The sequence below is a fragment of the Mesoplodon densirostris genome, chromosome 10 (genome assembly GCF_025265405.1).
Source record: "Mesoplodon densirostris isolate mMesDen1 chromosome 10, mMesDen1 primary haplotype, whole genome shotgun sequence".
Classification (NCBI taxonomy): domain Eukaryota; kingdom Metazoa; phylum Chordata; class Mammalia; order Artiodactyla; family Ziphiidae; genus Mesoplodon; species Mesoplodon densirostris.
The window spans coordinates 78192708-78207736 of NC_082670.1; the positions used below are offsets into that span (position 1 = coordinate 78192708).

At 36.4% G+C, this 15029-nt stretch overlaps 1 protein-coding gene across 1 annotated transcript in view; it reads right to left on the reverse strand.

The window, feature by feature from the left end:
• Window positions 1–15029, reverse strand: part of DNAH12 (dynein axonemal heavy chain 12) — a 222826-nt gene that overhangs the window by 122841 nt on the left and 84956 nt on the right. The window contains exons 20-25 of the mRNA XM_060111265.1: window positions 13245–13439; window positions 5834–5955; window positions 5458–5740; window positions 2774–2893; window positions 2307–2463; window positions 1903–2075 (exon numbers count right to left, since the gene is read on the reverse strand). Of these exons, the coding sequence (XP_059967248.1) occupies window positions 1903–2075; window positions 2307–2463; window positions 2774–2893; window positions 5458–5740; window positions 5834–5955; window positions 13245–13439 (1050 nt within the window). The remainder of the gene's footprint in view (window positions 1–1902; window positions 2076–2306; window positions 2464–2773; window positions 2894–5457; window positions 5741–5833; window positions 5956–13244; window positions 13440–15029) is intronic.

Here is a 15029-nt window from a genome sequence, read left to right on the forward strand (position 1 = left end):
AGTTTGTGAAACTTAACTCCTTTTAGATAAAATAGGGTTAAAGGACCAAGACTGTACATTTGGGGAGGCAAGGGGTATATGGGAATGCTCTGTTCCTTCTGCTTAATTTTGCTGTGAGCCTAAAACTGCTCTAAAAAAATTAAGTATTTAAAAAATTAATAGATAGACCTATGAAAATCTTAAATATTTTCACATTTACTAAAATAAAACAATAGAGAGCTCATTAAATAAAGGCAATATCAATGATATTTTACCCATCTTAAATTTATAGTAAACGCTATACTGTTAATGTCCATTAACTTGATTGCTGGAAACCTCAGTCTTTCCCTTCTTTATAATTTCCAAAAAATGCTTACAAATGTGTTCCCTTTATTATGGATAGTAAATATAATAGGAGACTTTCAATGTTTAGTGTTGTATACAAGTGTTTAATGTGATTTTGATTATATAACTCAAAGTCCTTAGCGTCCACCTTACAAATATTCACAGCTGATTTCAGTGAGGTCTGAGGACACAGAAGCTTGAGATTCATTTACTCAACAAACATTTAGGGAGTAACTTATGTACTTGTCAATCACTAGAATAGAGAACAAGATAGATGTGGTCTAGCCTTCAGGTAGCTTCCTGAGAAAGAGGATTTGGTGAAACTTTTTATCATAGATGCACTAGAACCTTACTCAGATTCTTTTACTGGTCATTGCATCCATCCTTCCAATTGCTGTCAGTCATCTACAAATAGCTCACAACTGTCCTTTTCTCCTGAGATTTGCCCTCAATTAATAGGAGCTCCCTTATCCACAAACACCTGAAAGCTTACTCACACACCCCCACACACACACCCCACCCTAGCCCCAGGAGTGAACCATAGCCAATGATAATAAAAGGATAGAAAAGCTAGACCCCTTTGCCTTAAAGTGAAGTACCCCTGAGATGCCATTCATGCTCCAACATTCCCCATGAGATCAGGCTAAGGCCATACATCCATCAAAACCACATCTTTGCTTAGCTTTCCCGCCTGCTTTCCTCATTTCCTTATGGGTTTTTACTGAGAGCATTCCCTAGAAAATCATTTGCCCAATAATCCCCATTTCATTTCTGCTTCCAGAAAATTCAGACACTTTAATTTACTTACTCAGCACAGGTGGATTGGTGTTTCTTGATGCATCTCCTCAATTCCCAGGTAGGGTTGCCAGATTTAGCAAATAAAAATACAGGATGCCCAGTTAAATTTGAAAATCAGATAAACAATGAATAATTTGCTAGTATAAGTATGCCCCATGTAATAATTAGGACATATTTCTACTAACAAATCATTCATTGTTTATTTGAGATTCAAATTTACCTGAAAGTCCTGTATTTTATCTGACAACGCAATTCCCAGGGTTTCACTTTGTTGTTGTTGTTGTTTTCTGTAGTCATGGCTTTATCTTCCATAGTTTCCCAACAAGCACAGCCCTCAGTACCACCTGCCTACATTTCAGCTCTCCCTCTCCTATTCAACAAAACTAACTTGGAGTTCTAAGGCCCAAATGTGCTTCCTTCATCTTCTTGTCATCTCTCCCAGAGCTCCACTGCAAAAACTGATACCACTTTCTGAAGCTCTGGTTTCTTCTTTAAATCTCCAGTACCTTCGTTTTTCTAATTATCCCCAATGGGAGTGACTCACGATTTTCAAACATTAGAATTCACACACTCTTGTATTCTACAAGAGCACGCAGAAGTAAATATTCACTACTATAACTTCACATAAAGGGAATTTGGGATTAGGAAGGGATAGCTGTATTCAACTATACAGATAAGAGAATAAAATGAGGATAGCCATGTTAAATTTAGAAAAGAAAATATGACACCAAACCAAAAAGGAATCTTTAATGTGTGAATTAAAATAATTTAAACACATACCAATGTTCTGTAACATCTGTCAGTTAGAGGAGTAATGACAAGTCGAGGTGAGTTACCAAGGTATTCATAAGCATATTTTACGTTGCAATTAATGATACTAACTCGAGCGTTGTCATATTCCCAATAATATCGAAGCTGAGCAAGCCACTGGAAATCTGTATCATGTGAGACACCTAAACGGAATAAAGTAAAACAAGACAGATAATCCTGAAATGGAAATAATTAGAAAAATAAGTATTTTATAATCTTTACAACAGCAAATATTAAAATAATTCATGTTTTCTAACTTATGGAAAAGATCATATAAAATAAATTCTGTTGAGAGAGAAAAAGACATACAGTGTAAGTCCTTGTTTCTAAAAGCTATCTATATCTTATTTTTAAAATTAAAAAGAGTCACATACCCATATCAATCATGTCCATAACCACATCTCTAGCATGGACATCAATAGTAACCAAAGCCCCCAGAGTAATCCTGGTCTGCTTCGACAGTTTTCCTCTTACCAGCTCTACAATATCATTTAGTTGATTCTGAAGTTCCTTATAGTACTTCTTTAATCCCTACAAAATAAAAAAGCAATTAAACTAATGTTATATAGTAGCTAAAACATGTATTTCATACATTTACTCTTTAACAATTCTGACATCATAATATAGCTCAATATAGAAATGAGTTCTCGAATAGAGTGATTTTTGTCTAAGCATAAGAAAAATTAAGAACAAGTTTTTAAATAATTGTACAATTTTAATGCTACATGTAGAAATTGGGGGGAAGGTTACCTTTGCAAATAATAGATAAGCTAACTAAAAAAACATAGCATGTAGAAAAGAAAGTTATTTTAAAAGAATGTTATTTAAGGTAATGATTTACCTCTGTCCCACTACTTATAACTTCCTGTGTCTCAGAGGTCCAGAACATTTGAGAAACACAAAGTACAACTTGGCCAGGCCACTCTCGAACCCAGTCTCTTCTTGCAGATTCTGGATAAGCCTGAGTAATTAAAATGCATTTCTAACTTTAAAAGTTTACAAAAGGGGAAAAAAGCTTAATGTTTAACAATAAAGAAGTGCAATATTTGGTACATTTGTAGGCTAGAATGTAGTCATGAAAAATTTTAGATGACTATTTAAAAGACCTGAAAATTTTTTACAAATCATATTTTTGAAATACTTATTTATAAAAGAATGGAAAGATGAGCACCAATATGTTAATAATCAGTTATCTTTGGAAGGATTTGATTATTGATTCTTCTGGAAATTATTTTCAATAGGAATTTTAGGTTTCCTTGCTGTGGGGAGTTGTCAATTTTCTACATAGAATACATATTACTTCTATTATAATGAAATATGAGGGTTTATTAAAGTAAAAAATAAATCAGTCTAATAGGTTATGTATATTGATACCAAAATTTAATTGAAAAGAAGACTGCCATCTAGTAGAAAACTGACCTAGTAGCTAGAACCCTTGTATTATTTATCCATAGCTTTTCTAAAAACTTGTATGGGGCTTCCCTGGTGGCGCAGTGGTTGAGAATCTGCCTGCCAATGCAGGGGACACGGGTTCGAGCCCTGGTCTGGGAAGATCTCACATGCCGCAGAGCAACTAGGCCCGTGAGCCACAACTACTGAGCCTGCGCATCTGGAGTGTGTGCTCCGCAACAAGACAGGCCGCAATAGTGAGAGGCCCGCGCACCGCGATGAAGAGTGGCCCCCGCTTGCCGCAACTAGAGAAAGCCCTCGCACAGAAACGAAGACCCAACACAGCCATAAATAAAAAAAAAAAAAAAAAAAAAAAACCCTTGTATGACCAGCATATATAATTTAAACAATAATATATTTGTTCATTTATATACAATTGAACAATCTATGCTTTTGAGTTCAAAGTATACTTTCATTTCTTCTAACATTTTTATGTTCAAAATGCACTTAAATAGATTTATTAGGGGGGTAGTCTTTTTAAAAATAACTTGTTTCAAAAGTAAATGATAATAGCAGATCCAAATTAAAAACTGAAAAAAAACAACTGCAGAACAAAGTATGAAGAGTAGATACTAAAGGAAACTTTATATATATATATATATATATATATATATATATATATATATTTTTTTTTTTTTTTTTTAATTGGCCATGCAGCTCAGCTTGCGGGATCTTGGTTCCCCAACCAAGGACTGAACCCGGGCCACAGCAGTGAAAGCACCAAGTCCTAACCACTGGACTGCCAGGGAATTCCCTGGAAACTATATTTTTAATACAATGACACTACCTTAGATATAAGAATATTAAACATAAGGATATAAATGTCTATTATTAAAATGCATTTTATTAGCAATATTTATAGATAAATGCAAATGACAAATTAACCTAAGTTTCAAAGAAGGCTGAGTTTCAAAGAATTGATGAGCCATTGCTAGGTACATAGAAGGTAAATTTCTATATGGATTAAGGAAATACTTTCATGGACAATGTTGATTCTTTCCTATGTGTTTTAGTTTGTTTGGAATCATAAATAGAAAAAAGGAGAGAAAAAGTCAAGATTTATCTGCAGGAACATTGAAGCTGAACAGAATAGCCACTGCAAGAAGATGATTCTCATAGGGCTCTTGGTGAAGGAAAAAGGATTCCTCACTCATATAAAGTGAGTTGCTGGATATAAGGCTGCAAAGCCTTTTTAAATGACATTTTTACTACACAACTGTTCCTTTGTGATCCTAAAGGAAGAAATATACTGAAGTATATCATTCAAGATTAGGTTAATTGAGTTAGCAAAAGTGAGGTACATGTAGTGCCTACTTGTTATATTTCTCTCAAATATTATAGATCCTCCGTTAATGTTGGTTCATCTCATGTTGAGTTTTTAAGTAATCGTTTGAGTGTAAGTAGCAATAAGTAAACTAGGTCATGCATTTAACACCCATGTCTGAGGTTCCTTCTTATCTCAGAGGCTTTACACAGGATACTTAGGTCCTCTCCCATTTGCTATTTATCTGGTTAATTCCTACTTATCCTTTGGGTCTCAGTTTCAATTTTACTTTCTCTAAGAGCCTATCACTAGCAACCCACCTCCCCCATTCTAAATTATATACACCTTATTATTCTTTCTCATAACACCTTTTTTCTTTTGTAGCACTTAATCACATATTATTATCAATTCTTACTACTATTATTATTATTATTATTATTATTTTTTTTTTTTTGCTGTACGCGGGCCCCTCACTGTTGTGGCCTCTCCCATTGTGGAGCACAGGCTCCGGACGCACAGGCCCAGCGGCCATGGCTCACGGGCCCAGCCTCTCCGCGGCATGTGGGATCTTCCCAGACCGGGGCACGAACCCATATCCCCTGCATCGGCAGGCGGACTCTCAACCACTGCGCTACCAGGGAAGCCCTACTATTATTATTTTAATAATAATGTTAGGAACAAAGAGTAAAGAAAATAATAAATGGCTTAAAATAGTAAGACCTTAAGTGTTCATTTACTGGTACCCATTCAAAACCTCCTAAAAGAAAGCATTTACAGAATATAGGATATACATTAAATCCTAGGAAACATACCAGCCTGGCTGCAGCGATCACATCATGAATACTCTGGAGCATCAAATCTTCTACTTGAATGAGCCACTTTTCCACAGCACCTCGTGCTGCAGACGTGGAAATAAGTGCAATCAGCTCCACTCGCTCACCTTCAGAGCTATACATGGCTTGAATGTCCAAATTGGGAAGGAACTCCAATTTAGTGATGCCCTCAAAGCATTTTTTTAAATGAGGCTGAACTCTAAGTGGATCTTTGGTCTCTGACAAAATTTCTAACATTTCATCATTAGATAAGAAGAAAAAACTAGGGAAAACATGCAAATACAAAAGTTTTAGTTATAATTCATCACACAGCAGAAAATGCTTTAATTATAGCACAATTGATTATCTATCATACCGAGGGAAGAAAAGTCGTTTTTTTTCAAGATATGCATTAAGGCCTTTCATAATTTTCTCCAAAAGTTCATTGCAGTTCTGCAGTTTTTCCAGTAAACCTGTTAAAGAAGTAACAGCAAGAACCTAAAAGAGACCAATTCGTTCAGGTCAGCACTTATATATCAGATATTATGATAAGACCTAAACATTAAAATGTCAAAAATGTTAAGGTGTCAAAAGGTTTATGAAAATTGTCAGGAAATTTTTTTATGTGAAACTATTAGAATTCAATAAATCACAAATATTCTTATCCAAAGATGCTAGTTATAAATGAGAAATTATGATTGTCATGCATACTTTCATTTCTCCTATATTGTTTTGATTGATGTGGAAAGAGTCTGCTAGGTTGGTGTGTGATTTAATTTTTGCATTAACAACTGTCAACTATAAACAATCTATGGTATGAGTTGGCAAACTACATCCCATGAGCTAAATCCAGTCTGCTACCAGTTTCTTTTTTGTTGCTGTTGTTTTTCAGCTTTTATGAGGTACAATTGACAAATAAAAATTGTATATATTTAAGACATATAACTTGATGCTTTGATATCTGTATACACTGTGCTGCCACTGCTTTTTTTATGTTTATTTATTTATTTATTATCAGTCATCCATTTTATACACATCAGCACATACATGTCAATCCCAATCTCCCAATTCATCCACCCCCACCCCTACCCCCCACCACTTTCCCCACTTGGTGTCCATATGTTTGTTCCCTACATCTGTGTCACAATTTCTGCTCTGCAAACCGGTTCATCTCTACCATTTTCTAGGTTCCACATATATGCGTTAATATATGATATTTGTTTTTCTCTTTCTGCCTTCCTTCACTCTGTATGACAGTCTCTAGATGCATCCACGTCTCTACAAATCACCCAATTTTGTTCCTTTTATGGCTGAGTAATATTCCATTGTATATATGTACCACATCTTCTTTATCCATTCATCTGTCTATGGGCATTTAGGTTGCTTCCATGTCCTGGCTATTGTGAATAGTGCTGTGATGAACATTGGGGTGCATGTGTTTTTTTGAATTATGGTTTTCTCTGGGTATATGCCCAGTAGTGGGGTTGCTGCATCATATGGTAATTCTATTTTTAGTTTTTAAGGAACCTCCATACCGTTCTCCATAGTGGCTGTATCAATTTACATTCCCACCAACAGTGCAAGAGGGTTCCATTTTCTCCACACCCTCTCCAGCATTTGTTGTTTGTAGATTTTCTGATGATGCCCATTCTAACTGCTATGAGGTGATACCTCATTGTAGTTTTGATTTGTATTTCTCTAATAATTAGTGATGTTGAGCAGCTTTTCATGTGCTTCTTGACCATCTGTGTGTCTTCTATGGAGAAGTGTCTATTTAGGTTTTCTGCCCATTTTGGGATTGGGTTGTTTGTTTTTTTTTTAATATTGAGCTGCATGAGCTGTTTATATATTTTGGAGAGTAATCCTTTGTCCATTGATTCGTTTGCAAATATTTTCTCCCATTCTGAGGGTTGTCTTTTCGTCTTGTTTATGGTTTCCTTTGCTGTGCAAAAGCTTTTAAGTTTCGTTAGGTCCCATGTGTTTATTTTTGTTTTTATTTCCATTACTCTAGGAGGTGGATCAAAAAATATCTTGCTGTGATTTATGTCAAAAAGTGTTCTTCCTATGTTTTCCTCTAAGAGTTTTATAGTACCCGGTCTTACATTTAGGTCTCTAACCCATTTTGAGTTTATTTTGGTGTATGGTGTTAGGGAGTGTTCTAATTTCATGCTTTTACATGTAGCTGTCCAGTTTTCCCAGCATCACTTATTGAAGAGATTGTCTTCTCTCCATGGTATATCCTTGCCTCCTTTGTCATAGATTAGTTGACCACAGGTGCGTGGGTTTATCTCTGGGCTTTCTATCCTGTTCCATTGATCTATATTTCTGTTTTTGTGCCAGTACTATATTGTCTTGATTACTGTAGCTTTGTTGTATAGTCTGAAGTCAAGGAGTCTGATTCCTCCAGCTCCGTTTTTTTCCCTCAAGACTGCTTTGGCTATTCGGGGTCTTTTGTGTCTCCATACAAATTTTAAGATTTTTTGTTCTAGTTCTGTAAAAGATGCCATTGCTAATTTGATAGTGATTGCATTGAATCTGTAGATTGCTTAGAGTAGTATAGTCGTTTTCACAATATTGATTCTTCCAATCCAAGAACATGGTATATCTCTCCTTCTGTTGGTATCATCTTTAATTTCTTTCATCAGTGTCTTATAGTTTTCTGCATACAGGTCTTTTGTCTCCCTAGGTAGGTTTATTCCTAGGTATCTTATTCTTTTTGTTGCAATGGTAAATGGGAGTATTTCCTTAATTTCTCTTTCTGATCTTTTGTTGTTAGTGTATAGGAACGCAAGAGATTTCTGTGCATTAATTTTGTATCCTGCAACTTTATCAGATTCACTGATTAGCTCTAGTAGTTTTCTGATGACATCTTTAGGATTCTCTATGTATAGTATCATGTCATCTGCAAACAGTGACAGTTTTACTTCTTCTTTTCCAATTTGTATTCGTATTATTTCTTTTTCTTCTTTGATTGCTGTGGCTAGGACTTCCAAAACTATGTTGAATAATAGTGGTGAGAGTGGATATCCTTGTCTTGTTCCTGATCTTAGAGGAAATACTTTCAGTTTTTCACCATTGAGAGTGATGTTTGCTGCAGGTTTGTCGTATATGGTCTTTATTTTGTTGACATAGGTTCCCTCTATGCCCACTTTCTGGAGACTTTTTATCATAAATGGGTGTTGAATTTTGTGAAAAGCTTTTTCTGCATCTATTGAGATGATCATATGGTTTTTATTCTTCAGTTTGTTAATATGATGCATCACATTGATTGATTTGTGTATATTGAAGAATCCTTGAATCTCTGGGATAAATCCCACTTGATCATGGTGTATGAGCCTTTTAATGTGTTGTTGGATTCTGTTTGTGAGTATTTTGTTCAGGATTTTTGCATCTATATTCATCAGTGATATTGGTCTGTAATTTTCTTTTTTTGTAGTATCTTTGTCTGGTTTTGGTATCAGGGTGATGGTGGCCTCATAGAATGAGTTTGGGTGTTTTCCTTCCTCTGCAATTTTTTGGAAGAGTTTGAGAAGGATGGGTGTTAGCTCTTCTCTAAATGTTCGATAGAATTCACCTGTGAAGCCATCTGGTCCTGGACTTCTGTTTGTTGGAAGATTTTTTTATTTTTATTTTTTTTTGCGGTACATGGGCCTCTCACTGTTGTGGCCTCTCCCGTTGCAGAGCACAGGCTCCAGACGCACAGGCTCAGCGGCCACAGCTCACGGGCCCAGCCGCTCCGTGGCATGTGGGATCTTCCAAGACCGAGGAACGAACCCATGTCCCCTGCATCAGCAGGCAGACTCTCAACCACTGCGCCACCAGGGAAGACCTTGTTGGAAGATTTTTAATCACAGTTTCAATTTCATTACTTGTGATTGGTCTGTTCATATTTTCTGTTTCTTCCTGGTTCATTCATGGAAGGTTATACCTTTCTAAAAATTTGTCCATTTCTTCCAGGTTGTCCATTTTATTGGCATAGAGTTGCTTGTAGTAGTCTCTTAGGATGCTTTGTATTTATGCGGTGTCTGTTGTAACTTTTCCTTTTTCATTTCTAATTTTATTGATTTGATTCCTCTCCCTCTTTTTCTTGATGAGTCTGGCTAATGGTTTATCAATTTTGTTTACCTTCTCAAAGAACCAGCTTTTAGTTTTATTGACTTTTGCTATTGCTTTGTTTCTATTTCATTTATTTCTGCTCTGATCGTTATGATTTCTTTCCTTCTGCTAACTTTGGGTTTTGTTTGGCCTTTCTCTAGTCCCTTTAGGTGTAAGGTTAGATTGCTTATTTGAGATTTTTCTTGTTTCTTGATGTAGGCTTGTATAGCTATAAACTTCCCTCTTAGAACTGCTTTTGCTGCATCCCATAGGTTTTGGATCGTCATGTTTTCATTGTCATTTGTCCCTAGGTTTTTTGTTTGTTTGTTTGTTTGTTTTGAGGAACGTGGGCCTCTCACTGTTGCAGCCTCTCCTGTTGCGGAGCTCTGGTCACGCAGGCTCAGCAGCCATGGCTCACGGACCCAGCCGCTCCACAGCATGTGGGATCCTCCCGGACCAGGGCACAAACCCGTGTCCCCTACATTGGCAGGCGGACTCTCAACCACTGTGCCACCAGGGAAGCCCTCTAGGTATTTTTTGATGTCCTCTTTGATTTCTTTAGTGATCTCTTGGTTATTTAGTAACATATTGTTTAGCCTCCATATGTCTGCGTTCTTTTCATTTTTTTCCATGTCATTGATTTCTAAACTCATAGCGTTGTGGTCAGGAAAGATGCTTGGTATGATTTCAATTTTCTTAAATTTATTGAGGCTTGATTTGTGACCCAAGATGTGATCTATCCTGGAGAATGTTCCATGCGCACTTGAGAAGAAAGTGTAACCTGCTGTTTTTAGATGGAATGTCCTATAAATATCAATTCAATCTATCTGGTCTATTGTGTCATTTAAAGCTTGTGTTTCCTTATTAATTTTCTGCTTGGATGATCTGTCCATTGGTCTAAGTGAGGTATTATAGTCCCCCACTATTATTGTGTTACTGTTGATTTCCTCTTTTAGAGCTGTAGGCAGTTGCCTTATGTATTGGGGTGCTCCTATGTTGGGTGCATATATATTTATAATTGTTATATCTTCTTCTTGGATTGATCCCTTGATCATTATGTAGTGTCCTTCCTTGTCTCTTGTAACATTCTTTATTTTAAAGTCTATTTTATCTGATATGAGTATTGCTACTCCAGCTTTCGATTTCCATTTGCATGGAATTTCTTTTTCCATCCCCTCGCTTTCAGTCTGTATGTGTCCCTAGGTCTGAAGTGGGTCTCTTGTAGACAGCATATATATGGGTCTTGTTTTTGTATCCATTCAAGAAGCCTGTATGTTTTGGTTGGAGCATTTAATCCATTCACATTTAAGGTAATTATTGATATGTATGTTCCTATTACCATTTTCTTAATTTTTTGGGTTTGTTTTTGTAGGTCCTTTCCTTCTCTTGTGTTTTCCACTTAAAGATGTTCCTTTAGCATTTGTTGTAGAGCTGGTTTGGTGGTGCTGAATTCTCTTAGCTTTTGCTTCTCTCTAAAGCTATTGATTTCTCCATGGAATCTGAATGAGATCCTTGCTGGGTACAGTAATCTTGGTTGTAGGTTCTTCGTTTTCATCACTTTAAGTATATCATGCCACTCCCTTCTGGCTTGTAGAGCTTCTGCTGAGAAATCAGCTGTTAACCTTATGGGAGTTCCCTTGTATGTTATTTGTCATTTTTCCCTTGCTGCTTTCAATAATTTTTCTTTGCCTTTATTTTTTGCCAATTTGATTACTATGTGTCTCGGCGTGTTTCTCCTTAGGTTTATCCTGTATGGGACTCTCTGTGCTTCCTGGACTTGGGTGGCTATTTCCTTTCCCATGTTAGGGAAGTTTTCGACTATAATCTCTTCAAATATTTTCTCGGGTCCTTTCTCTCTTCTCTCTCTGGGACCCCTATAATGTGAATGTTGTTGCATTTAATGTTGTCCCAGAGGTCTCTTAGGCTGTCTTCATTTCTTTTCATTCTTTCTTCTTTATTCTGTTCTGCAGCAGTGAATTCCACCATTCTGTCTTCCAGGTCACTTATCCGTTCTTCTGCCTCAGTTATTCTGTTATTGATTCCTTCTAGTGTAGTTTTCATTTCAGTTGTTGTATTGTTCATCTCTGTTTCTTTGTTCTTTAATTCTTCTAGATCTTTGTTAAACATTTCTTGCATCTTCTCGATCTTTGCCTCCATTCTTTTTCCAAGGTCCTGGATCATCTTCAGTATCATTATTCGGAACTCTTTTTCTGGAAGATTGCCTATCTCCACTTCATTTAGTTGTTTTTCTGGGGTTTTATCTTGTTCCTTCATCTGTTACATAGCCCTTCTGCCTTTTCATCTTGTCTATCTTTCTGTGAATGTGGTTTTTGTTCCACAGGCTGCAGGATTGTAGGTCTTCTTGCTTCTGCGTGCTGCCAGTTTTTACATGGCTGTCAAGCTAAGAATTATTTTTACACTTTTAAAAGGTTCAAAAATTAAAGGAAGAATAACATTTCATGGTACATGAAAATGTCAGTTGTCCATAAACAGTTTTGATGTAGCATGGACACATCCATTCAGTTACATATTGTCTTTGGCTGCTTTCTTACTACAACAACAGCAGAATTGAGTAGTTACAAAAAACACTGTACGTCTCACAAAGCCTAAAATATTTACCATGTGGCCCTTTGCAGGAAAAAACTGCTGACTTCTGTTCTATAAGAAATAATGTCTTACAAAGGTTTTAAAGTCAACATGTAAGGGAAATCCTTGAAACTCATAAATTTCAGTACTATTGACTCTCAACAGTTCAGCACAGCTAGTTTTTCTTTTTCTTTTTTTTTTCTTTTCTTTTTGGCCGCATTGGGTCTTCGTTGCTGTGCATGGGTGGCGAGCAGAAGATTCTCTTGTTGTGGAACTCAGGCTCTAGGCGCATGGGCCTCGGTAGTTGTGGCTTGCAGGCTCTAGAGTGCAGGCTGAGTAGTTGTGGTGTACGGGCTTAACTGCTTTGCAGCATATGGGATCTTCCTGGACCAGGGATCCAACCCGTGTCCCCTGCATTGGCAGGCAGATTCTTAAACACTGTGCCACCAGGGAAGTCCCCAGCACAGCTACTTTTTCATCCAGCATTGAAATAAATCGTTATTTCTTAAGTTGAATAACAGATTAAAAAGTGGATATATATATATCTATGAACTTTGTATACTATGTGTATGAAAAATACATGGTTTGTCTTTCAACATTAAAATCACACTCAACAAGGTGCTATACTCACTAGGAGAGACACATAGCAAGTGAGACCAACTGAGAGAATTGCTGACTCTTTTTTCCCATCACCCCCAAGCATATAGAGTCATTGAGTAGAAACTCAGGTGAATCACATGCACTACTCATTCGTTTGTATTCAGTCTCTCTCTGTCTCTGTCTCTCCCACCCTCTTGCTTTCTTCACTTTATTTTATTTTACTATTTATTTTTATAAGAGGGATTACTGAGTATACATAGGAGAAGCCAGTGAGTTAAATGAATGTTTGAAGCAGCTCCACTATACATATTAAAGAGTTATGAGTAGTGTATCTTATGAATTGAAAAGTAAAATTATCTATGCTTTCTTATATTTTTCTGAGCTTTTCAGTTTGTATACAATGAGCAGGTTTTATTTTTGTACTTGGAAAAAAAGCCAAATGCTTTCTGTAGTAGCCAAAAATAAAGATTCCCCTTTATTTGAAACAGAGAAAACAAACACTTCACCTTTGGATCTTTTGTACACAACTTCATGATATCCCTCCAGTGTCTGTCTACTGTCTGAAACTGACGCCCTTCTTCTGGCATCTGTTGCATGATATCCTCAGAACAAAAAATGGGCTCCAAGTACAGCCAATGAGCTTGTACTTTTAACCATTCATCAGTTGTTTCTTGTATTCGAATCAAACGGTCCTCCCAGGCCTTAATGAAAAGCATAGTATTCTAAGTTCCAGTTATTAAAGAAAACCCATAAATTATAGCAAGGAATATGTATTTTAAATTTATTGTAATTTTTGAATCAATGCAAAACAGCTCAAAGTCACTTATAGTGTCTCACATGGGCTTTGAAAAACTCTAGGAGGTCTGAAGTTTTCCTAAATCATTGGAACTCACAATTGCAAATGACTGTATTTATTTAGACCAATTTCCTAATCTCTAGGTGAACTGTCCCATGTCCAGAAAGCATACAGGAATACACCCTGCTCTACACCAGTAGCTATCAACCTAGGGGCTATTTTGTCCTCACCCCAAAGGACATTTGACAATGTCTAGAGGCATTTACATTTGTCACAACTGGTGGGGTGAGATTTCTACTAATATCTAGTGGGTGGAGGCCATGGACACTGCTAAACTTCCTACAATATACAGGACAGCCCCCATAACAAAGAATTATCTAGCCCAAATGTCATTAGAACCAGGTTGAGAAACTGTGCTCTACATCAATGCATTTGGGGGAAAAAGTCTTCCTTTTTGTCACAGATCTCCTAGAATCCATAAGGTATTTCATTAGCCAAAGATCATTCATATAAGCTCTTTGTTTCTTAAATATATGGCCTAAGGTCCTATATATCAAGAGATTGGCCTCATATTTTTGTTTTAAAAGCTCTAAGAGAGGTTTCAAACTTGTCTTGTAAATTCTCCTTTGTTGAACAAGAAATATCTGCAAAAGCAAAACATCTTACCAGGAAAAGGTAGGTCAGTCTGATTCAAGGGAAAATGTGCAGCTTTATGTCTTTTTGGAAGAACACAACTCTCTGTCTTCTCCAAATATTGAAAGCCAAGGTGTCCTATAAATACACTATTTATGCTTAAATTAAAACCAAACTGCCTTTTTTGAATTCCAGCTTTGTCGTTTATTAGCTGCGTGAACTTGGGTAACTTACCTGTCCCTCTATGCCTTAGTTCCCTTAACTCTGACTACTGATAATAACAGTGCCTACCTTAAGGGTCTGCTATGGTGATTAAATGGGTTAATAAATGTAAAACCCCTAGAGTAGCATCTGGCACACATTTAGAAGTCAATAAATATCAGGGGGAAAATCCATTTGTTGTTGATCTTTTCCCCATTTTATATAGTCTCCAGTTTGAATTTTGATACTACCTATAAAACTATTAGTTATTATAATTTATTTTCTTTGTGTACTTACCCACATCAACTATAAGGACATTAAATAATCTTACAGTCCCAAATATCATTTGTTTTTGTCAAGTGGACAATATTTCATTAATTATTCTAAAAGACCCTCAAGCTATTTGTTCCCAAATATAAAGTATAGTATATAGAACTTCACTACAAGTTATGAGAATATAGCATGAACTGTTGGTGGGAATGTAAATTGATACAGCTACTGTGGAGAACAGTATGGAGGTTCCTTAAAAAACTAAAAGTAGAACTACCATACGACCCAGCAATCTCACTAGTGGGCATATACCCTGAGAAAACCACAGTTCAAAAAGAGTCATGTACCACAATGTTCACTGCAGCTCTATTTACAATAGCCAGGACATGGA